The sequence below is a fragment of the Hyperoodon ampullatus genome (assembly GCF_949752795.1).
Source record: "Hyperoodon ampullatus genome assembly, chromosome: 9".
NCBI classification, from domain to species: Eukaryota; Metazoa; Chordata; class Mammalia; order Artiodactyla; family Ziphiidae; genus Hyperoodon; species Hyperoodon ampullatus.
Window position 1 is genome coordinate 72,450,312 of NC_136922.1, and position 26,854 is coordinate 72,477,165.

Sequence of the window (26,854 nt, forward strand, 5' to 3'; positions counted from 1 at the left end):
AGCGGGAGAGGCCACGGCAGTGAGAGGCCCGCGTACCGCAAAAAAAAAAAAAAAAAAAAGTAAAATGGCAAATGTTATAAACTTATGTCATTGAGGGAAAAAAAATCTAATTTTAAAAGCAGAGGAAACATACTTTGTAAAGTTAAGTAGTTTTATCTACTAAGTACAAATAGCTGGGATTTAATAAAGTTTTGGCTGTCTCCAAAGCCCCTGCTCTTTCCACTATTCCATAATAGGTCTACATCAGAGTACATTTCAGAAAGAGATGCATTAAAAAATAAAATAAGGAATCTTTGCAACTTACTGAAGTTTCTTGATTGAAATGATAGATGATAAACAGGGAACAAAACAAAATGAAGACAAATATGGTACTGGTCAAATTAATATTAGTTAACTAAATGCTCAAATTTTCACAAAATATACTTTTAGTTTTGAATAGAAATAGTCTCTTATCAACTTGTACACAAGAAATATATTTGCTATTTCAGGAATGTAAAGACAGTGCTTTCCTTTGTGTATATATATATATGTAAAATATGTAAAATATTATACATGTAAAATATTCAACTCAAAACAAACAGAACTATGCATACCTCTACAGCAGGTACGATGTCTATGCCAACAGTTAGAAATTCTTCAAACTTCAGAAATGGGTTAAAGCAGCTGCCAACATCAAGTAATCTGATCTTTCCTGAGGTTTGTAGCAACCTAAAAATAGATAATTTTCATTATGCTTTTTATAAGATAAAATAAAATATAAGAAAAAAGCAAACATTTGAGAATTAAAAAGGTCATATAGATTATTGGCTCTCTTTTTGGTCTCATGATCCCTTTACATGTTTAAAAATTACTGAGGCCCTAAAAGAGCTCTTTTGTTTATGCAGGTTCTATCAATAATACCATATTTGAAATTAAAACTGAATGGTTTAAAAACATCAATTCATTTATAAAACAATAACACTATAGTATATGCTAATGTAAATTATAATTTCTAATGAAAATCTAGATTAGAAAGATAGTAAAAGTGAGCTACTGTTTTACATTTTTTCAAGTCTCTCTAATGTCGGGCTTAATAGAAGACAGATGGATTCGCATGTCTGCTTTGCATTCAAGCTGTTGCAACATCACATGCCATGAAGTTTCTAGAAAACTCAACCCTACACTCAAGAGAGGAGAGTAGAAAAGGCAAACGATATTTTAGTATTATGATGAAAATAATTTCCCCCCCACAGAGACCCTAGAAGGGTCTCAGATCCCCAGACCACACTTTGAAAACTGTCTTTGTAGATGAAAGAATCCATTCACAAATTAATTCTCAGTAGTCAATATAATGATGTCTTTGGACTTAACTTGAATTTGTCTCAATGATTTAAAAGGACCAAAGAGCAAAGCAATGATAGAATAGTATTTCTTAAGTTATGAAAAATTTTATTTTGTGCAGGAGCGTTCCTTGTATCCAAAAGTAGTAGGAAAAAAGAAGGTAAACAAAACCGGACATGACCATTTAGTTAGTCAAATACAACTATTGATAATATGGATCTACATAGCAGCAAATAACGATGAAGGAAGACAGTGGATTTTTGTTGGTCTGAAGCCTATAGTCCTAGTGTTCAGACAGTAAAGCAATAATAAAAACCAACTTAAGACATATGCCATTTTATTGATATTAAGACAATTTTTCTGAAAAAAAATTATGAGTAGATACTGGAAACATAAAGGAAAGAAATATAGTGAAATAACTGGGTAAAAACAGAATCTTGGTTCTTTAAAGCCTATAAGGCAGAGAAAATCTGCCCAGCTTCTGTTCCTTTTACCTCAGCTAGCATATTGCCGTAGTGTCCATTAGAGAGGTGTTAAACTACAGACTGTAGTTAAGCTCCTGGAAAAGGCACTGTAAGTCAAAATAAAATAATATAATCTAAAGTTGATTTTGTTTTTTCAGAAAAGGAATGCAATAAATAGGGGTTACATTTTTTACCAAGAGCCTGATGTCCTAACATTTTATAGAAATGACCATAATCACCATTTGATTATAAATAAACTGTATACAGGACCTGTTTAATACAGTACATGGCATTTTACAGTACCATAAAAACAATATGAACCAATTAAAAGATTTCTGTCAACAAAATTTTATTTAAGAACTCATCCAAAGAAGGGGTTATGAGGGTATAAGGAAATAAAAGGAATAGCTAGAAACTCCCTCAGCAATAAGAGCTGATCCTAGGGCTCAAAAGGTAATTTTCTGTACTGCAGCCAAATCAGGAAGCAGATTATTATGTAGTTTGGGTGATGTGTATAACAAATAATCATCTGTAAAGTTGAATTAAGTTTAGCGATACTTGAAATATCACAATACACTAGCTCTAAGGAAGAAGGAGGCCAGAGAACTACTGTGATATAGGTTCCAAGTTGCTAAACAGAGCAAAAGATCCAGTAGATAGGTACCTTGAAATGCCTGGCATATAGCTGACATTTTCTGCTGAATTAACAAATCTGAATAGTCAAATCATAACCAGTTTGAATAAATGAATCTATAACAACATGTAATACTAAGTAGACTACTAGATTGCCGTTCTAATCCTTATGTGGGGCTATGGTTAAGAACAAGAGTTCTGGAATCAGAGAGACTAAAATCAAAACCTGATTCTGTCCTTTACCTGTGTGATATGGGGACAACAATGGTACCCACACTTAAGGGTCGTTTCTAGGATTAAATGAGATAATGAGTTTATAATTCTTGCTCTAGTATCTGGTACATGGTAAATGCTCAAAAAGTGGTAGATATCATTGTTAGCTATTAATATCATGTTATATATAAAATCTTTTGTGGTTTGTCCACTAATGATCTTCCTGAACATGGTAAAAGCAGAATTTTACTATCTTCCTGAACATAGTAAAAGCAGAATACTGGTAGATGCTAGTAAACTGGGTAATAAAAAATTTCTGATAGTCTTTAAAAAAGTGCTTCTTAGAAATTAACCTTTCTACCTGGATGGAGTATTCCAAATCATTCAACTTAATTCAACTTTAAAATTACCAATAACTTAATATCATGGATTAACTTAATAACATTAACTCAGTAATACACTTAATCCATTTCAAATTCTTTGGTTGAGCTCTGTAATTTTTTTTTGCATCAAACATATATTTAGTTTAAAGACTAATCACAAAGTGAACAGAACATCCAAGTAATTATCACCCAGGTCAAGAAATAACACATTGCCTGCACTGCAGAAACAGGATCCTCCCTGACAACATCCCCTACCCCTTTCTGTAATGGTAGCCACTATCCTGTTTTTAGTGATAATCATTCCCTTGATTTCCTTTTATAGTCTTGCTACCTATGACGGAATGTCTTCTGAATAACATAGTTCAGTTTTACACATTTGCTTTTGTGACTTTCTTCTTTCATTTAAGTTTGTGAGTGTCATTTGTGTTTCTGTAGTTAATTCATGTACATGGCTGTGTGACAGTACCTTTATACAACACACCCCATTGTGATTTTGATTAGAGTGGCACTGAATCTAAAGATCATTTGGGAGAATTAACGTCTTTACAATATGGACTCTTTTAATCCATGGACATGGCATAGTTCTCCATCTATTTAGTTCCTCATTGTCTCTCAATAGCTTTAACAATTTCTCTTAAAAGGTTCCATGTATATTTTGTTGGATTTGTATTTCGTGTTAACTCATATTTTTTGGTGCTGTTACTGCTTTTCCCCTATGGATAAAACTTGTTATTTTTTAAAATTTGATTTTTCATTGTTGGTTACAGAAATGCAATTCATTTTTGTACAATGATTTGTATCCAGCAGCATTACTAAATTCCTGTTATCTCAACTGCTTATCTGTATATTATTTTGGGTATTCTAGTCTAGGTACATAGTTATATAATCTGTGAAAAATAATATTATTTCTTCTTTTCTTATCTATCCATCCACCCACCCATTCATCTATTTTTTGCCTCGCTGCTTTGCCCAGGACTTCTAATACAATATTAAACAGGACTAATACAAGCAGGTACTATTTTGTTTCCAGTCTCAGAGGGAACATTAAGTATAATGTTCACCATCAGTATATAATTCACCGTTAAATATAATGACTGTTGTAGGTTTTATATAGAATCCTTGATAAAGTTGATGAAGCTACTTTTATATTTTGCTAGTTCCTTTTAAAAAAAAATTTCACACAAGTCTATGTTGGATTTTATCAAATGTACTCAGCTACTGAGATATGACTTTTCTTTGATCTGTTTATGTGATACAGTATACTCATTAATTCTGTAGTGTTAAATCAATCTTGCCTTATTGGGAAGAATCTAATTTGGTTTTGATAAATTATTGTCTTCATAATTTCAAGGATTTGTTTTATATATGTATATATAGTTGGTTCTATTTGTGATGGGTCTGGTCTATAAAGTCACCACAATCACCGAACCATGCTCCTAAGGGAAATACAAGACTAGGCCTCTGGTTACAATACTTTCAACACCAGAGCAACACATAACTTGGATTTATGCGTATTTCTGTTTAAAGGTAACTTATTTAATATGTATTATCATGCATCAACACTGAACTCACAGACAACACCATTATAACTCATGCCTAAGGGAAGCATATCTAATACACTATTTTCTCTGTAAGGCATAATACAGCATTCCTGTGCTCAGATAGGCTTGATAGAACTTTAACATTATGCTTAGGGGCCATTTTTAAAGCAAAATAGGGCTTCCCTGGTGGCGCAGTGGTTAAGAATCCGCCTGCCAATGCAGGGGACACAGGTTCAAGCCCTGGTCTGGGAAGATCCCACATGCTGCGGAGCAACTAAGCCCATGTGCCACAACTACTGAGCCTGCACTCTAGAGCCCACGAGCCACAAGTACTGAAGCCCGCCCGCCTAAAGCCCATGCTCTGCAACAAGAGAAGCCACTGCAGTGAGAAGCCCGTGCACCGCAACGAAGCAGTCCCTGCATCGCAACGAAGTAGTCCCTGCATTGCAACGAAGTAGTCCCCGCTTGCCGAAACTAGAGGAAGCCCGTGCGCAGCAATGAAGACCCAATGCAGCCAAAAATAAAATTTAAAAAATAAACGTAAAATCAATAAAGCACAAAAAATGTGATATTAAATAGACTGAAAATGGGACATTTTTATACTTGAGAGCTGAAACAATAAGGCAGAGCTTGCATTGTTCGACTTCAGCTGGGAAGGTGTGTGTCAGATGACATATTTTTCACCACCCTCAGCATGTCCACAAATGAGTCTGAAAATTCCATGAGTACTGACATTGGAGTTGAATTTTAGTGAGTAGGTGAATTTGCAGATATGGAATTTTTGAATAATTAGGATAAGCTGTGTGTGTGTGTGTGTACAGATTTTTGCATCTATGTTCGTGAGATCAGACTATAATTTTCTGTGCTAGTACTGTCCATGATGGGTTTTAATATCAAGGTTATGCTAGACTCTTAAGATGAGTGTGGGATAATTCCTTTCATTCTATTTTTAAAGAGTATGTGTAAGAACAGAATTCATTTTTCCTTAAATGTTTACTAGAACTTGCTGGTAAAGCCATTTAGGCCTGGAGTTTTATTTCTGAGATCTTTAACCATTGATTTAATTTCTTTAATATTATTACAAAATTCCAACTTTTATCTCTGACTTTTTCTATCTTCCTGCTCTTTACTATTTCCTTTTCATTTTTTTTGGAGGGGGAAAGGGCCCTATTTGCTGAGTTATCTTTAATTTCTTGAGATAGATTCTTAGTTCACTAGTTTCAGCTTTTCTTTATAATATATGCATTTAAGCTACAAATTTTCCTTTAAGTGATGCTTTAGCTATATCCACAAGTTTTAATAAAAAGCATATTTGTAAGATTTTTTGACAAAAAATTTCTTCACAAAAAGTATCATTACTATTTAGTTGAAAATATTTTCTTATTTTTATTATAAATTTTCATCTCATGGATTTTTTTTTGGAAGGTTATTTATTAATTTCTGAAACTTTGGGTATTTCCTTATTGCAGTTTGATACCAATTTTTAGCTTAATAGCATTGTCTACATAATTCAACCCTTTGAATCTTACTAGCATTTGACTTATAAATTTTTATAAATTAAATAATATCTTAAATATTTAATATATATTTTTTTAATTTATAATTTTTTTTTTCCAGTAGGCGGGCATCTCACTGTTGTGGCCTCTCCCGTTGCGGAGCACAGGCTCCGGACGCACAGGCCCAGCAGCCATGGCTCACGGGTCCAGCCGCTCTGCGGCACGTGGAATCCTCCCGGACCGGGGAACGAACCCGTGTCCCCTGTATCGGCAGGCGGACTCCCAACCACTGCGCCACCAGGGAAGCCCCTAAATTTATAAATTTTTAAAAAACATTTTTATAAATGTTACCTGTATGGGGCTGAAATGAATATTACTTTGTAGTTTTGGGGTACACTATTCTATATATGGCTATTAGATTGTTAATTACGTTGTTCAAATCCTCTACAGTCTTACTCACTGTGAATGCTTGCTCTGTTATTGAGAAGGTGTGTTAAAAATCTTCCAACTTTTTTTTAAAGCAGATAAAGATCGCCATAAATTGATTTGAAATGATAGTTATTGAAATTAAATAATTCTGAACACAGTATTCTGATTATAATCATATCAATGGGTGAAATTTTAAGGACAAAAAGCTGCAAAGAAATCCTGAATTTTACTTAGTATGTTGTTGTGGTACTAGTGCAGCCATTTAAAAAGTATTGTGTGTGTACTGAAGGGCTGAGCAAATAGGGAAATAAACTAAAGTTGCTGGGAGATACAAATTCAGAATGAGGGAAAGGAGAGAAAGAATCCTTCGGTGATAGACTAGATTAGAGGTTTCATATGAAAGGGAGTAGATGCAATGACACCCAAGTAGCAGTGAGGATACCTAATGCCAGAATTTGGTCCCTTGCTAAAAGGAATCTGCACTTCTTACAGGAAGGCTTATTCCAGGGTTGAAGCAGAGAAAGTACAAGGTGAGCTTCAACTATCTTGTTGTACAAGAAAGTAAGGTAATGCTCAAAAACTAATAGGAATATATCAAAAGGTCAAAGGAGCTAGCTTACAGGAGTTTCCACTGGCCTAATTTGAGATGATTTTAGCATCATAATAATGATAGGAATGAATTATAACACACTGAATTTTAAAAAAAATCTATCAGTCTACAGAACTTTAAAAAAGAGGGGGAAAAGGGAAAGTTCTTCTTTATAGAAGAATACCAACCAATCAATGTGTAAGCAAGCTAGAAATAGAAAAATCACCTATTTCCAACTATTATAGTAAAAAAAAAAACCAAAACAAAACTTGATTCAGGCAAGACCATGTTAAAGTTACAGTGAAAATTGTCAAGGAACAGGAAATTGTCTCGATCGTCACATATAACCCAACAGATTAGAGATTAAAGGTGCCTTTACAGTGAAGAAATCTGGTGGGTACCAATTTAGTCAAATGATGAAACTTAACATGAATGATAATGGACAAACTGACATATGCCCTCTTAGTGATATACTGAGAACACAGTATCATCTATACCTATCAAAAATATTTAACATGGATCTATCATGGGGAATTTTCTAGATTAATCAAGCCTAAGAGATATTCAACTAAATACAATATATAATATTTGATTGGATCTTGGATCAAGCTACCAACCCACAGTTATAAAGAAATTAGAACAATCTGTAAAATTCAAATGTGAACTATGTAAACATGTTAACTATATCAATGTTAAATTTCCTGAATGTGATGACAACTGTATTGTGGTTATGTAGGAAAATGTCCTCAATCTTTGGTGATACATGATAACGTATTTAAGGTTGAAGTAGCTCAAATGGTTCAGAAAAGAAACAAAAAGAAAAATGTGTCAATATATACACGCATAGATTTATGGAGTAAATGTAGCAAAATATTAACTGTTAATGAATCTTGGTAACAAACATCAATGAGGGTATTGGTTGTACTACTCTTAAAATCTCCCTTAGAGTTTTGAAACTTATCAAACTTTAATGCTGGGGGGAAAAAAAAAACTCCTCCTCAAAACAACTGTAGGTTTGTCTGTCAATTTTTGCTTTTTGTATATTGAAGCTATACTATTAGGCACATACAAATTAAACACATATTCTGTTAAATCATATCTTTTATTATTATGAGAAATATACTTTATCTCTAGAAATTATATTTATTCTACCATCTTATATTTTGGATATGTCTCTCATAAGCAACATAAACTGGATTTTTATGACAATAAAAATTTTCTCTTAACTAGAGCATTTAGATCATTTACTTTTAAAGTGATTTACTAACATATTTTGATTTATATATAGTATCTTACCTTGCACCTTCTATCTGCTCTACCTGTTCTATGTTTCTTTTCCTCTGCTCCTTGCTTTCCGTAGAATCACCCTGGGAGCTTCAAAATTACTTAAAGACTCTGATTTAATTGGTTTAGGATGGAGCCTGGGCATTAGGGTTTTTAAAAGCTCCCCAAGTGAATGTATTGTGTAAGCCAAGGTTGAGAATTGGTTTTAGATTTTTCCTTTTAAATTTTAATAATTCCATATTGTTTCATTTTACTGATTTCAAAAATTTATAGTTTGTTATTTTAGAAAAATGTATACTTAATTATTGAATAATCTTAGCCTTCTCTCAAACCATACAAATGCTTGAGACCACAATTCTGTTGTGTGGTTATGTTAGTCTTTTTGTGTATTCTGTTTTATAAATGTTTGTCCATATTTACTTTTTTGGTTGTTGTTGTTGTTCATTCTTTCTTTCACTTCAGACTTTCTATCTGGGATCATTTTCTTTCTGCTTAAAATACGCCTCTAGAATTTCTTTTAGTAAGAGATTTCTCTCTCCCATTCTTTCCTCTCCTTCTGCAACTCCATTCAGAAGTTAAAACTTATTTTATCTTCTTTGTCTTTAACCATTTTAATTCATTATTATTATTTTTTCTTGTCCATATGTGGCATTCTGGATAATTTCATTTACTCTGTCTCAGTTCAATAATTTCCTCTTTAATTCATGTCATACACTGAGTTATTTTAATTATCTTATTTATCTATTCTTGATACCTGCTGATTTTAGATCATGGTTCCTTGTTTCCATACATGCTTCGTAATTACTTCTTACTGTGAGCTGTTTTTCTTAAAAAATTATTTATGAAGTTTCTTTGAGCAGAAGTATTTATTTTTGCCCTGTTAGGCAATCTGGGATACCACCAGTGCTGGACCACTTTCAACCAAATAAACAGGGTTTAAAGTTTTTTGGACCACCCTCGTGATGTGAATTTAGGAGATTATGCTTGGGATGTCCTATAGTTTCAACCTGTCAGACTCTGTCATGCTGTGGATGAACGGGGTAGATTTATTCTGGTTCACCCTTAAACTGAGAAAGTAATTTTCAGAGTTGAGGCTCCAATCAGTGAAGTATAAAAACTAAAGTTGAAGTCTGCAGTTTGGAAAAATGCTCTCAAGGCAAAAGAAGCTTTGTGCTCTGCCTCCCTTTCTGGGTTCCTGCCAGCATTTGCATTTGGCCCTACCAGTTCTTTGGTGTTTTTAAGATTTATCCAACATTTTAAAAAAATTATTCTTTTCAAGTTTGAGAGATTAGTTAGAATATCCTGCTAGCATATTCTAGTTAACTTTCAAAGTAAACATATAAACAGATAAAATTAATTTAGTCTAGTTGGTCAGCATAAAATCAGTCTGTGACAAAAAGAGTCAATAATTATAAAAGGAGTATAAGAAGTATTTCATTATTGTTCACAGATATGAAAATACTTATTATGTGAATACATTAGGTGTGCTAAGAGCAAAAATAGCCTCTGAATAATCTATCAAATGACGTTGAAATTTCTTAATCAAAAAAGGCCAGAGAGCCAAACTTAAGTGACCTTATATGACAGACTTTATAGTTAAAATGCCAAATACAGATATGACTAAAATGACATTGAATTACCCAATTTTCTCACTTTAATCACTATTTCAAATTTTTCTGCAAGAGAAATAAGCAAGTCTTTTATGTTAGTACTATGTAAAAGCTATCCTGGTCTCTCTCAGGTTTACCCTTAATAAATTCTTATGGGATTTGTAATCCCATAGTTCAAAATAAATAAAATTTATAATGACTACTGTCACATCAAGATGACTTTTATTGATAATGACTAAATCCTGGCACCTATATTTCTGTATTTGAAGCACCAATACTTCAAAATTAAGCAACAAACATTATTACTTATGTAAATTCTCATATTATAAATTTACTTGGGGGAAAAGCCCCTTTTATTTGCAAGTTAGATGATGGGTAAGGTGGTGGTTAGGTATCTGGAATTCAAAACATTGGCCTCAGCAAAGTAAGAATAATTCATTTAACAAAAGAAATACTTAAACAGTATAATAAGGTGTTTTTCTTTTTTTTCTCAATAGTACCAACAAACTACTCTTCCTCACTGAAGCTGAAAGATCTTGAAATTCCAGTATCCTGGCACCCAATTATATTTCAGAATACCTTTCATTCACAGAACACAAAAACAAAACAAAATCTTTGTCAGATCATATGCTCTAATTTGTGATGTGGAAATGTAAGTCTGAAGCCTCAAGGTTCTAAAATCAGAAATAAGATTAGATTTTGGAAGGAAAATTTCAAGTTTATACTAAATAGCTATAATCATAAATATATAGTTAAGACTGTTTAATCTTAGTTTAGAAGTTGTTTTAATTTGAAATTATTCATCGAAACAGTATTTCAAATCTTCTACAAAAAACCTGAATACCTTTAGTATCATTTTAAAAAATACTTTAAATGTATACATAACTATAACTTGACAAATACTTATTGTACCTGTCTACCTCTGTTTAGGAGCTTGAGATTCCCAAGTAATTCAGTTCAGTAAAGAAGACACACATGCAAATGCAACATGAAAACAATGCAATGATTGTATAGCAAAGGAGTGTATAAAATGTTATAGGAGCAGAAGAACAATGGTAGAAGAGAAGGGAAATCCATATCTGGGACCTGCAGGATAAGCAGGCTTCTCCCAGGAGAAAATGGGAAATGGGGGGTAAAGACTAAAGGGAAGGACTGTTGAGGTAGGTGACTGTCATTCCAGTAAGTGCAAAGGTACATGTTTCCAAGTAGGTGTGGACTTTCCATAAAATCTGTGAAACTCATAAAGTGCCCTTTGAAATGTCCAGTAACTGATTTCACTGTATTGTAGTTTTTAAGTCCAGAGTGACAATTTTTTGTTCTTTTTGCCCTTAACATTTTTAAAACTTTGAATTTTAAAAACAAGCAAACAAACAAAAAAGCCTCTAAACACATTTCCTAGAAAACAGAGAAGAATATTATCTGAAATGGCTCTTTCATTGATTTATCCAAGACTTGAAATCTAATTCCACTACCATGAATAAGCACATATATGTATATGGCACTATTTTTCAAACTGACTTACATATTTTAATAGAACATTCACAATGTAATTTCCCCAAGAAAATTTCCCCAGAAGAAATAGTTACTAAAATGCCAGTAGTAGCACCTTCTTCATAGTGTTGTATAAACATTAAATGAGTTGACTACGCATCATAGATGGGGACAAGGAGTAAAGAAGTAATAATTATCAAAAGTTTGGTACAGTAAAAAAAAAAAAAAAAAAAAGGCTCTTGAGACAGTCAACAGAACTCCAGCCTCACTTGTGCTTTACTACCAAGTGACCTTAGAAATTTTACTTATCCTTTTTGTGTCTCAGTTTACTCATCTGTAAAATGAAAGGCCATTCTAATTCTAAAATTCTAGATCAGTTCTTGGTAGAACAAAATACCACCCTCTTGCAGGTTTGAAACCTGTCTGTATCAATGTCCCATTGAAAATAATCAAATAAACAAAAACTAAGACTTCTTAAAAAAATTACTACCTAGTGAATTTTCTTGAGGTCCAAATTTCATGAAAATCTATTTTGTCAGATTGTTAATAGACATCTAACAGCAGCAAAGCTCTAAGGGGCATCTTTTTCAACGTTCCATATATAGGATAAAAACTGGCATAATTATGGCACTGTCAGATGCAACAATAATGAACCAAAGTCTTTCACTGCCTCAACATGGAGGCAAAATGGAAAGGGACTCTGTCACTTAGGATGCCTCTGCATGAGGCTCTCTACCAATAGTTCTTAATCTTTTAGGGTAACAAACTTCTTTGAGTATTTGATGAAATCTATGGCCTTTTCCCCCTAGACAACAATACACATATGATACACAAATCACATTTTTATATAATTCAGGGTGGTTCACAGACTCTGCTTGGATTATCTGAGTTTCCATGTATGGGGAGTGATGATGAAGATAAGGTTTTATAGAATCATTGTCTTGGTCTGGTATAGTTTTGTTGCAAGGAACAGAAAACCACTTAAAGTAGCTTAAGTAAAGTCAAATTTATTTTAAATATGAAAAGATATCTCATGGAATTCAGCTTTAAGAAGCACAGTTGGTCTTCATGGGAACAGAAAAGTTACCAAGGAGATAGTCTTCTGTCTCCTTCTTCTTTCCAGAAAGCTGCCTCAGTTGCCTACAAAAAATTTCTGGACTTTGATGACAAAAATAGACATGGTCCTATATCCCTGAACTATACTATTAAAGTATAATTATTTTTCACTTCAGTTTAGAGTAGTTAGTATTTACATACACAGTCAGGATATGAGCTAGATTAATAAAGTAATATTTGTGAACTCCTCTCTGAGTTAATGTTTAGCATTCTTTGTTAGGATGTGCTCTTTAAATCCCTTCCAAGACACCTGTAACTCTCAGATAGCCCTTCTCAGATTATACTTTTCATGCTTTATCTCTCTTCCCATAGCAACCTAGGACTTATTACAGCTATATCATTTTCTACTGAAACATCTCTCCAAAAATTAACATCAAACTCAAGCACAATAGACAATTTGCCACCATTAAGAATGTTTAAAAGAAATGCGATGTAGGAGTTGTAACTTCATTAAACAGTTGTAATAAATTTTGTGGTCTACGGCACCACTGTTGGAACATGTTAGTGTTCTCTGGCGACTACTCTGGGGCATTTGAACACATTTTTCTAAATGTGCACTAGGCCATACATAAGCCTTAGATTTTAAAGCCTTTTTTTGACACGTAAAATGTGATTCCAAAGAGATCAAGGGAAAGGAAAAAAAAGTCATTATACCTTATGAGAAACAAAACAAAAAGGAATGGCTGAATTTACTAATGTTGGTAAGGCAAATATTTGGAAAAAATTAGTTTTTCTGATCAGGAAAATCTTTATAACAGGTCAACAGTCTGACTAGTCAGGAAACAAATGGTTTTCTAAAGGACAGCTAATTGAAATACAGTTAGATTGGTTCCTAATTTCAGCATATATGCACTCACTTATTTACATTCTGTAAAGTGATAAAACATACTGATTAGAAAACAAAGTTTAGCTAGAAAGTTTGTAATGCTTCCTCTACATTTTAATGCCTCTTTCAAATGTTCATTTACATTCCTCAGTAAATTTTCATTTTGCTTCTTTAGACAGATTTAAGCAGAGAATCTTAAAATTGTATTATTTAAAAACATTTTTAAAACTTAAGAATTCATAGTCTTCTAACTTCATTTGCAGTTTTTCAAGTGTTAAGAAAAAAATCTTATATGTAAAAAAAATGTATAGGCTGGTCAAATGCTAACTTTCTATTTAAATTTCCCATGTTGGTGTTTACTCAATATTGTCTTTGTTCTCTTTTCCAAAACAGTTATAGTAAAACATCACATTTCTTTACTCTCTCCCCCTCAATTCCCATCCATTGGTTAAGGAGCTTAGTAAGGAAATGCAGGATTTTATTTCCTACAAAATTTTCTGTCTGGCATGCTGCCAGTGTCAACAACAGCATCTTGAACTCCTCAAGACATACTAAGAGGGAGCTGTAAACTCTAAGTAAAATTTTTTGCTCATTACATAAGAAAATCTGGCAATATTTACCCAAGTATGCAGTTTTCAAAGTGCTCTCTACAAAGCTGTAGGTATTTTCCAGAGTCCATTCAAGAGCCAACAAAGGCAGGTATGGGAGATATCTGGAGGCTACAACTTCTATACCCTTTGACCGTACCATAAAATGTTTCCTCTGAAGAAAAGGTTCTATGGTTAAAATGGTTGAAATCAATGATCTAGGCCTTATTAATTATCCCTGCTGGTTTGATGTAGAGGAAGGGGGAAATTGGATTTCCATATCTTATCTTTTTGAGAAGAAAAAGCAAGAAAATGCATTTTTGAGAGTCAGTATGTATAACAACAGCACCGTCACTCTGACTCTGAATTCATGACAGTCATATATACGGAAATTTTTCTAAAGCCAACTTTTAGGGCTGCCAGATGACAAATAAGTGGGGTAAATTTATTACTAGATACCTTGGATCATATAAAAATCCTTAGTTCCACCTATCCTCTTGTCTCAATCATTCCTTCAAGGAACAGCAAAAAAAAACAGTTAAAATAGAAAACTTCTGACTCTGATGACTTGGATTATTACCATTTATTTAGCAACTCATTCTTAGCATTGTACATAATCCATTTCATTTCTATAAGTATCACAAATCCCTGAAATGACGCTAACGATTATTGATTTTGATGGCAATGTGTAAAGCCAGACAACAGCTTCCCCTCCATATTTTGGTAGTAAAGAACCAAAAATATATTGGAGGGAGATTAAGTGTGTGAGTAAAGGTTGTTTATAGGCTAAATAATCTGCACTAAGTAGATGAAGTCAGGCTTTAACAAGGAAAAGAGAAAACAAGAGTTAGCTCATGGAGTTGATTTATATCTGAAGGGACAGTTTTTCCCAAAGTGCATTTCACGAAATAGTCTTGCAGGTCACTTCTTTGTCAATAGGTCAATGAATGTGGAAAATATAATCTCTTTTTGAAGAGCTACAGGCATGTAACCATATAATAGCTCTATAATTAAGAAACTCAATTTAATTTTAATGTCCAAATTTATTTTGTTGACAAACTCCCTTTCAAATTATGTCTTACTTATTTTACAGAACTTCTCTGGGAAATTTTTGAGACGAGATAGGGATTCATGAGAAAGGCATGGATATCTAGTTTTTAAGCAAAACATCTGAAAAAAACTGAAAGGATAACCCAGAAAATCCATATACAGAGATCAGAGAAGTGTATAAAGAACTAAGTGAAAAGATCTCAGCATGGTTTCACATGAATGCCCAGATTCCCGCTCTTATTGACAACATTCTTTGTATTGCCATCATGGTGATCATTGTAATCATATAACAATGGTCACTATATCGGCAATGTAAAATTCTTATGAGTAGGTACTACTACTCTCATTTTATAGATGATGGGAATGAGGCTTAGAGAAGTTAAATAACACATGGAAGGTCATATGCTAGTAAGTGATTTCAGGTGGAATTAAAATGTCTAACTCAGCAGCCTGAGCTTTTAACAATTATGCTATGTTTAGCATAGAAGGAAGTAGCAGTTTGGATACAAATTAACAGTTGTCCATGCATAAAATAAATATGCTATGGAAATATATACTATAAATGTAGTTCTTCATTTTGAATACAAGCTAATCATATGTATTAGTTTTCTATTACTATGTAATACACTACCACAAAGCTAACTTTAAAATACAACCTAATTCTATAGGTTAGAAGTTCAGGTATGCTTGCCTGGTACTCTGCTCCGGGTGTAATAACGCTGAAATCAAGGTTTCAGCAGGCCTAGGCTCTTATTTAAGAGTTTTGTGAGGGAAGAATCCACTTCTAGGCTCATTCAGGCTGTTGGCAGAAACCAGTTCCATGTGAATGTAGGACTGAGAGCCTTGTTTTCTTGCTGGCTGTCTGCTCAGCTTCTAGAGGCCACCTGTATACCATGGCTCATGGCCCACCCCATTTTCAAAGCCAACAACAGCATACTGAATCCTTCTTATGCTTCAGATCTCCCTGATACCCTCCTTTTCCCCTCCTCTTCTGTTGCATTTGGAAAAAGTTCTGTGTTTTTAAGGGCTCATGTGATTAGATTAGGCCTACCCAGATAATCTTTCCATCTTAATCAATGGATTAGTAACCTTACCAGAAAAAAGACTAAGGTCACATGAGGAAGAGGGAATTCTGCCTCCAGACTACTTTTAGACTCAAGATGCAACATTACCACTTCCCTGGGTCTCTAGCTCGCTTTCCTGCTCTGCAATTTTGGACCTGCCAGTCCCTACAATCATGTGAGCCAATTCCTTAAATCTCTGATCCTCTACACACACCCACATACTATACTGGTTCTATTCCTCTGGAGAACACTGACTAATACACACTCCTCAAAAGAATCCCTCTATCTGGTGGTCAAGCTTCCTGTTTTTGTGTAGGGTTACCTGGGAGATGAGAGGGAGTTCCAAAACACGGAGGAATACCAGTGGCATATCCCTGCTATATGTTCCCTAGCAGCATACCACAACATATTGAGTTGCCTTGCTCCCAGGTAAGTCAACAGATGACTGAATTATTGGTTTTAATTAAACTAAGCCTCATGAAAGAGTAGCTTATCAAGATTCCTGGCAAAGAAGCTTAAAGGTTGGGGCTTCCCTGGTGGCACAGTGGTTGAGAGTCCGCCTGCCGATGCAGGGGACACGGGTTTGTGCCCCGGTCCAGGAAGATACCACATGCCGCGGAGCGGCTAGGCCTGTGAGCCATGGCTGCTGAGCCTGTGCGTTTGGAGCCTGTGCTCTGCAACGGGAGAGGCCACAACAGTGAGAGGCCCGTGTACCGCAAAAAAAAAAAAAAAAAAAAAGAAGCTTAAATGTTGAAGATAATCTAAAAATGGAAACGCAAGGGAGTTACAAACAAAACAAAACAGATCTGACACTTCGATTCCTAGTAAAAACATTTATTAGCTAGACTGAAGCAAGCAAAAAAAAAAGACTAAATCAGATCTGGCAAGAAATTGGAAAAATTCAAAATTATAAAGTTAATTGAAATGCAGATTTATATTCACTCATGACCTTGTCCTAAGTGATATTTTAAAACACTGTTTAGGGCTCCCCTGGTGGCACAGTGCTTAAGAATCCACCTGCCAATGCAGGGGACATGGGTTCGAGCCCTGGTCTGGGAAGATCCCACATGCAGCGGAGCAACTAAGCCCGTGCACCACAACTACTGAGCCTGCGCTCTAGAGTCCGCAAGCCACAACTACTAGCCTGCGGGCCTAGAGCCTGTGCTCCGCAACAAGAGAAGCCACCGTGATGAGAAGCCCACGTTTCACAACGAAGAGTAGCCCCCGCTCACTGCAACTAGAGAAAGACCACGCACAGCAACGAAGACTCAATGCAGCCAAAAATAAATAAATAAAATAAATTTTAAGAATAAAAAAAAATTTTTTAAATACTGTTTATTTCAACTTTCTCACCTGTTATTTATGAAATAAACAATTTGTTGGTAACCTACACTTCAGTATTTTTTAACAACTCAACATTTTGTGATAGGGCATGATTCTTTAAAGGCAAGGATCTAGTGCTTGAGTGACAATATATTTTATATGTAATGGAAATCTTTTAAGAGTTAATATAGTCTTACCTGTCTTCTTAAAAATGACTTGAACATTATCTTTTCTGGACATCAGAGGTATTCATCATGACCATTAATCATTTTTATAGATATATAAAACTCTGCCCCTCCAAAAAATTTGCCTGTTTCTAGAATTATTTGTTGCTTTTCTTTAAGATAGTTGGTCTTTTCTCTGTCACATTTTGTTATTATGTAAACTGACTCTTCTGTTTTCTTAAGGTTTCTAATCTACTATGCTTTGAAAAACTCTCTCCTTTATTTCCTCTTCTTCATTTTCATTTTTGTGTATGAAGGCCTAATTCCATGGCAATTACTTGAACTGATCTCATCTTTATTCAGGGTGGTTAAATATAAGTCGGCTAAAACTAGATATACTGTCTTTTATTAACCAGGGTAAGAAGCCAAATAGTAGAGATATTAGATTACCAATGTTTTCTGAAGATATAAAGTGTCACACACAACACCCCCAACATCTGCACCCCGTTTTGTTTGGTTTTTTTTTGCAGTACACGGGCCTCTCACTGCTGTGGCCTCTCCCATTGCGGAGCACAGGCTCCGGACGCACAGGCTCAGCAGCCATGGCTCACTGGCCCAGCCGCTCCGCGGCACGTGGGATCTTCCCAGACCGGGGCACGAACCTGCGTCCCCTGCATCGGCAGGCGGACTCCCAACCACTGCACCACCAGGGAAGCCCTGCACCCCTTTTTTAAAACCTTTTCTTGGTCTACTTCTAACATTTTAATCCTTTGTTGTTTCTCCTTGGGATCACCCATAATCTGCTGTATTTATGGCTCCATCCTACTCTAAATACTTTGGGCCAACATCACCATACTCAATGGTATACAGAACTGAAAAGATATTCTAGGGATAAAAAGAAAATAAAGGAAGCAGAGTACTACTAATTTTCCCTGTTTCTAACCCCGATTAAGTCATCTTTGTTCTAAAGTCACAGTTAACTTAATCATGAGATTCGCACTATTTGGGGTTTTGGTTAAAATTAATTTTATAGTCCCTTCTAACAGAATTCATTCATTCACCGATTTACTGTGTTCCTTTATGTGCAAGGTTACTGTGTTAAGCCCCCAAATTATAGCAGAGAATAACAGAGTTTGAACATCTGTCCTCATGATGCTTTATACATTAGTACATGGTTTGGAAAATTATAATGGTTAGGAAGATTATAATGCCCCTTGGGCCAGTTACTAAAGTGAATAACTTAATTCTTTTAGAATTTTCTAACCCTTTTTTAAAGTTCTCAACTACTATTAAAGCCTAAAGAAAACCTGGCCTTTAGACACAGACACAAGTTCTCTTGTGATTTTATGATAGAGTAGATTATTTTACTTAGATTAATTTACTGTGAATTCTGTCAAACACAAAGACTTTTCCAGGTTTTTAAAATTGTTTCTACCTTTGAGAATATGTATTCAATCTAGAGTTAATCCATAACAGTACAGAGATCTTGGGAGGAATAGGCTTTTCCTCTAAAACGGTTCTTAAAGCAAATAAACATTGCCTAAAGGCTTAGAGATTGAGTGAGGTAGACAATGTCATTCTGAAATACCTTACTACTCTACACTCAAATTTATAGTTTGAGTTCTAGGCTGTGACCTCTATCACTGTTGGCTTAGATAAAAATTAACACAGGTAACATTGTTTCTTTGAAAACCACTGGTTTGGAAAACTGAGGTAGAGAAGCATCCAGCTGGCTAAGGTTCTTTAACAACTTACATATTTCACAGAAGGCTTCCACCTCAGATTCACATTTCATCTCTGGTCATGTTCTTAAGGCCACATTCTTAATTTTAAAATATTCTCCAGAAGTAAAGCAATTATGCTCATACTTTCTATATCAGATTACTCAATTGTTTCCATTTTTCTTTCATTTATTCAAATATATACTGAGTACTTATTGTATGCCAGGTATTCTGTAGGTACTGATGATACAGTGGTAAGGCAAACTTACTGTCCTTAAATTTACACAGCAGGAATCTAATTTAGGTAAGTGCTGTATAAATAAAACATCATGAATTATTTTCATATGGCTTTCTATAAGTAGAGCTGAACTGAGTGAGAATGGGAAATACACACAATGTAATAAATATATAGTACTACATGAGGACCACCACTTCAAAAAAGAGTCATAAATAATATATGATTTGGGAACTGAAGTGTCTATTCACTCCTCCATATACAGTTACTCAGTATCACTAATTTGGCTATTATCAGTATAGTAAGAATAAACTTAGTAACAATGTGTTATTAAATTTGGTGCAGGGAAACATTTCAGAATTCTGTGCAACACTGTGACTAATCTAAAGACTCCAGCTCTGACTTTGGCAGATCCACAGGTAGGCAGTCTCCATGGGCCAAGTGAAGCACGGAGAACGGGCGAGAATCAAGAAAGGAAAGCTATCGGGTGAGAATCAAGGAAGGAAAGCTATGAGCTACTTGCTGCTGCCTGGGGAAACAGAAGAGGTCAGGAGGGAGTGGGCTGAAACCCAGGAAGGCGGCTGTTTATTGTTTACAGAGTTTCAGTTCCCATTTTACCTCTAAATAGCAGCTTTCCCACAAGCTTTATGGTTGAAGGTTTAGAAAGCCAGACACTAACTCTATTCTTCACTATAGATCTCAAACTATAGATCCTGTCTCTAGGCCTAAGTACTAGATCTCAGAAGAGCTTTATAAAATCTGTAGAGTACTATCCTTAACCATGACAGTTATCACGGCAATATTTTGACACTTTCATATCAAAATGCTGTGACAAAGACTGAGTTATATTTATCAAAAGGCAAGTGACTGAAGAAAAAAAATGTCAAAGAAAACATAAGTACCATCACTCTCGAACAATCCATATAAAATTAGTGAATGTTTTCTAAGGTTCAATACCAAAAAACCAAGTTATCCTAGTTAACTAGGAAAGGTAGCACTAACTAATGGAAAATCTATTCTCTGAATGTAATGAATGATTTTTAAAATTACGGACCAGAAAGACTTACCTACAAATGAGGGGGGGATAAGAACAAAGCTTTCAAGTGAAGCATTTCTTTTGGAGAAGTACTAAACAAGAGATTTTTATTAAGAAAGTGATTCTCCTAGGGATAAGAAGGAGGTGATGATTTAAAGTTGCAGCACAAACAACACAATTTACTCTTCAACCCACTCAATTCTATACATATACATACATCTTCTGTTCCTTGACTTTAGCCAGTTGCTTGTATATCTCCATCCTCTAATTTAGTTAATGCTGTTGTATTAGCATTAAAAATAAATCCAGTTAAATTCTTATTTAGATGATTCAAGATAATAAAAAAATTTACTCTATAGACTTACAAGTACAAAATAATATGTGTGTTGTAGTCACTTGGGGAGAACTCCTGAATTTCCCTAAAGACATTATCCTATCTTAACCTTTTCACTTGCTATCATGCTTCTCTTTAGAGTATCATTAGTCTATAAACCCCCTGAAGAACATCCTCTCAATCTGTATCCAATTAATGATTGTCCTCCTAACTCTTACATTCATTATACCTTCCTTTTCATTCCTGTTATACATAAGCATTCCCTAAAGTTCCATAATTAAGGTTTCTCTCTTTCCTTCTCTCTTTCTACTTTACAATTTTTCTCCAGACTGATTCAGGTGATATTCTGTATATCCAGATGATATCATGTACTTCCAACAATCAAAATAATCCCCAAATGCAGATGATACTTCTATATCTACTTTCTGATTAAAAAAATTTTTTTTCCTAGCTCTAGACTCACATTTCAACAATATGCAAGATAATAATAAACACATGCTGTTGAATTCAGTAATTTAACAAGTATCTATTGGGGACCTTGTATGTATTGGCACTATGCTAGGAGCTGAGTTACCCACAAGGCAGACATGGACCTTATCTTCACAGGGTTTACAATGTGGTCTAAGAGGAAAGACAAACCATAGACAGAATAAGCAAAATACAGTGAGTTAGAGCAGGGGTTTTCAAACTTTTTGGTTTCAGAATAACTTTCTACTCTTAAAAGTTACTGAAGACATCAAAGAACTTTTGTTTATGTGGGTTATATCAATTGATATTTACTGTATAAAAATTATAGCTGAGTAAATTTTTCAAAATTTATTCATAAAAATGGCAATAATAAAATCATCACAGGCTAACTTTATAAATAGCATTTTTGGAAAAAATTATATTTTCCAAAACAAAAAATTAATGAGAAAAGTGACACTGTTTTACAGTTTTTTTTGCAGATCTCTGTTGTCTAGCTAAACAGATAATAGCTGGATAATCATGCCATCATGCTTTAGTGTGCATTTTGTGTATTTCCCATTTCATCACATGACATATTAAAAAGACAATTACTCAATAGTTAAGTTTAGTACAATTTATAATTTTTATTGCTTCATCACCAATAATCAAGTTGAAACTGGACTTTTTTTTTTAAATTGTGGGTGCATGGCAAAGAATACAACTATTAATATAATTTGGTTTCACTGCCTTGATTTGTGCTAAGATGTCAGCAATTTTATCCACCATTGCTTCTGAACTATCAGTACAAATAGCAACATGGTAAAAAAAGGCAAATAATATTTTAATATTAACATGGAAATACTTTGAACTCACAGACCTCCCCAAAAGGGCCTCGGAGACTCCTAGATATCCATGGATCACACTTTGAAATCTGCTATGTTAGAGGATTCTGTAGCCTTGTTGATGATACCAAATCTAGAAGTAAAGGAAGTTCCTCCTCAGAGTGTTGAATGTTTAAGACTATATGTAAGGATTAACAGGAAATTATCCAGGTGAAGGGGTTGAATGACAGGTTGTGAGAGGATGTTCTGGGCAGAGGGAAAAACACCAGGCCGAAGCTGGAGTTCTACATGAATAAAAGAAAGATCAGTATTATTAAGTCATATAGTTAAAAAGAAAAGGTACTGAGGAAATGAGGGATGCCTAGGTCAATAATGAAGGATTTTCTATGTTATGTTAAGGAGCCTGCATTTTATCTGAAGAGCAAAAGAAAATCCCTGAACAGTTTTAGGTAAGAGAGCTGGCATTATCAGGTTTATGTTTCAGAAAAAAATTCTCAGGTTGAACTGTGGAGAATGAATTGCAATAAGACTGGAAATAGAAGTCTATTGTAATTGCCCTGGTGGGAGAAGAGGACAGAGAGATGTAGACTGACTGAAGTGATATTGAGAACTTAGAAATGATAATAGGGTTTGGTGATTAAATGGATGTGGGAAGTGAGATAGGGAAGGAGTCAAGATAAAATCTTTAAGTTTCTAGCTTGGGCATACAGATGTATTTAATGAAACAGGGAACATTGGAAGAGGAAAAAATTTGGGTGATTCAGAGAGTAGGAAAGGGGAGAATATTAGCTTGCTCATGATACAAGGGTATCTCACAGGCACAAACGCAAACAGAGTTTAGTAGGCACCTAGATATATGAAGCTCAGATCAGAGCTCTGAACTGGAAATACAGACTTGGTATCATGGGCATATACGTGGTAACCAAAACTATGGAAGTAAATTAAGCTGCCATGAGAGGATATGAAAATGAAGAGTAGAAGCACAGGACCAGCATTTAAGAGGCAAAGAAAGGGGATGTACTGCTATTAAGAAATAACAAGAAATGGACTGATAAAAGGACGTGTCCTTACAGCACATGTATTAAGATGAAGACATTTATTTTTTAAAGATAACACTGCAGTCATAAGGAGAAGAATACGTAAGTTGATTGTTAATAACCACTAAATTACCATTAAGACTCATAAAATAGGTAATAGCACATGCCTCTGCCACCCCCATAAAATGAATAACATTCATCGATATTTGTTTCAGGATGAGTTTTATTAGGCTTTAGGTAACTCACTAGAAAATGGTAATCTGTTAGCTAAAACACCAAAGACTCTATTTCCTAAATTATATTTATATAATTCCATGTAAGTCTAATTATCTTTATATTTTTTATTAGATCAAATTAGATTCAATTCCAGTTACCAAAATAATAAACAACTTGTTTTAGATAGTAAATCTTTAATTTACTATCTGTTGAGGACATAATATACAGAACTATATTAAAAATCTTATAAACTGAAGTTAACAGAATTTTGGGGGTATGCTTTAAATCTTGCTAAGGAAGCACATTTACTTTAAGAATTCCTCCAAACAGGGACTTCCCTGGTGGCGCAGTGGTTGAGAGTCCGCCTGCCGATGCAGAGGACACGGGTTCGTGCCCCGGTCTGGGAAGATCCCACATGCCGCGGAGTGGCTGGGCCCGTGAGCCATGGCCGTTGAGCCTGCGCGTCCGGAGCCTGTGCTCCACAGCGGGGAGAGGCCACAACAGTGAGAGGCCCGCGTACCGCAAAAAAAAAAAAAAAAAAAAAAAAAAAGAATACACCTGCCAATGCAGGGGACACGGGTTCAGCCCCAGTCCAGGAAGATCCCGCATGCCATGGAGCAACTAAGCCCATGAGCCACAACTACTGAGCCTGCGCTCTAGAGCCCGCAAGCCACAACTACTGAGCCCACATGCCTAGAGCCCATGCTCTGCAACAAGAGAAGCCACCACAATGAGAAGCCTGTGCACTGCAACTAAAATTAGCCCCCACTCACCGCGACTAGACAAAGCCGCTGTGCAGCAATGAAGACCCAACACAGCCAAAAATAAATAAATTAAAAAAAAAAAAAGAATGCCTCCAAACTGAATTTTTCGTAGAAAATATTTTTTGGTCATCATTTTCCTTTATATATACAGTCAGATTATAGAGGTCTGGATCATGGTATTCTTCTTATGATGATTTGCCCATTGTGCTATTGTTACCCAAATGATGCTTTGAACCTATATAAGCATCATTACTTTCATTCTCAACATCTAGTACTTTGGGTCATTATCTGAAAGCTCTGATCTTTGGGGTTTTTATACATAGTTCTTCCTATTTTTTTTTTAACAGTTAGAAGACTATACAGCATTATTTTATTTTTATAAATAAAGGGTAACTCAGGAATGTTAGATATTTTCCCAAGGTTATTCTCTAAGCCAGTGTTAAAATTGGGAAAGGAACTATCTAACGTTTTAAAAAGGAGCAACTGATAAGCACGGATTATTAGCATTCAGCTTATTCATAATCTCCAATATATATATATTTTAAATGAAGAAAACCTATGGAGGAAAACTTTACATTTTGAATTGGTAATTAATACACATTGTTTCTGTAGAAATAGTTTTAAAATATTATACATGGCTTTAAATGGGACTTAATATCTTCTTTTTTTTTAACAAAAGGCATCAGCCACCAAGTCTGTCTATTTTTTTTAAATTTTATTTATTTAGTTATGTATGTATGTATGTATGTATGTATGTCTGTGTTGGGTCTTCATTGCTGTACGCAGGCTCTTCTCTAGTTGCAGCGAGTGGGGGCTACTTTAGTTGCGGTGCATGGGCTTCTCATTGCAGTGGCTTCTCTTGTTGCAGAGCACGGGCTCTAGGTGCACAGGCTTCAGTAGTTGTGGCACACGGGCTTCAGTAGTTGTGGCTTGCGGGCTCTAGAGCGTAGGCCCAGTAGTTGTGGCGCACAGGCTTAGTTGCTCTGCGGCATGTGGGATCTTCCCAGACCAGGGCTCGAACCCATGTCCCCTGCACTGGCAGGCAGATTCTTAACCACTGCGCCACCAGGGAAGTGGGACTTAATATCTTAATATTTCTAAAACTCCATATTTGATACCTGTAATCACAATTTTATCCATTTAGTGTTTCAGTGAAATAAATGAAGAATTTTACTCTCAGGTTCAAATTTATACTTGTATATATGCTTTGATTAATATGTAATGCATTTCAAACTCAAAGCAAAACACCTGAAAAGCACTACTGAAACAAATTTTTCATTTATATACTGCATTATGTTCAAAAGACATTTAACTTCCTCCTTTACTACTGTAATATCTTTTACTTACTAGGATAACCTTCAACGTTAAAAGCCAAAGAAAATACAAAGAATGCTAAAAACTGAATAAAAATCAACTGCTAACTAAAACTTTGAAAAAAGAGAACATTAAAACGGTATTCAAAACCACTATTTAATTATTATAAACCAAACTCTCAAAACCAGCATTAATATGTCGAATGAGGTCCTCTTTATTAGATATTACCTATCATCATGTATTGTATTCTCTTTCTGTCACAAGCCTTTTAAGAATATGTCCAGGGGCTTCCCTGGTGGTGCAGTGGTTGAGAGTCTGCCTGCCAATGCAGGGGATGCAGGTTCGAGCCCTGGTCTGGGAAGATCCCACATGCCGCGGAGCGAATAGGCCCGTGAGCCGCAACTACTGAGCCTGCGCGTCTGGAGCTTGTGCTCCACAACAAGAGAGGCTGCGACAGTGAGAGGCCCGCGCACCACGATGAAGAGTGGTCCCCGCTTGCCACAACTAGGGGAAGCCCTCATACAGAAACGAAGACCCAACACAGCAAAAATAAATTAATTAATTAAAAAAAAAGAATATGTCCAATATCTTACATCCTAAGGCAGTATTCAGGTAAGGTCCCTAAGACTCTTGGATTGGCAGTGACCATCTAATAAATAGTCTTTCCTTTTGCTCAGTGCCACCTCTTCCTTTCCCCTTTCTCTACCAATTAACTAAATCTCAAGTAGATGATTAGAAAAACCTGATTCTACTGTCCTAAATATGTCTTTCCTTCTTTCATTTCCTTCCATCCATCCATCCGTCTGTCTGTTCTTTTATCCATGAAGCATGTGTTAGGCCCCCACTCAAATCACTATAAATGTCCAGTAATATCCTGAGTACTAAAGAGCTCATACAAATTGACAGACTTAAGATCATAAAACTTAAGTGAGCAAATGACATGAACAGACAATCCTTAAAAAAAAAAGAAATAAAAAAATGATCCTATTCGAATCCTTGGCTTAGATGCTAAGAAACTTAGAGTCAAAACTGTGTGTTCTATTTGTAACAACAGTAATGGAAATAAATGGCAGATGAGTTTCTTATATTGACTGATTAATTGGAAACAGCTTCTTAGAGTGCTGTGTAAAAGGGATTCTGAGGCCAAGTCCAGGCTCCGTAGGAAAGATCCAATGACCAACTACCTACATTTATCATGGATATTGGAAAGTATTACGAAAGCATGTATGCCATGTTTCTACCATGGCAAGTACTAGAACATCACAGAATGAATTTTATTTTTCTGATTTCATATGATTTTCTTTTATTTAAAATTTTTCTTTTTT

General features: G+C 35.0%; 1 protein-coding gene across 1 annotated transcript in view; it reads right to left on the reverse strand.

Annotated features, from left to right (window-relative positions):
• The window catches only part of SAMTOR (S-adenosylmethionine sensor upstream of mTORC1), a gene marked incomplete at its 3' end in the record, with an annotated part of 85,170 nt that overhangs the window by 16,910 nt on the left and 41,406 nt on the right, over nt 1-26,854 (reverse strand). Inside the window, exon 4 of the mRNA XM_079711999.1 lies at nt 594-708. Coding sequence (XP_079568125.1) covers nt 594-708 — 115 coding nt within the window. The remainder of the gene's footprint in view (nt 1-593; nt 709-26,854) is intronic.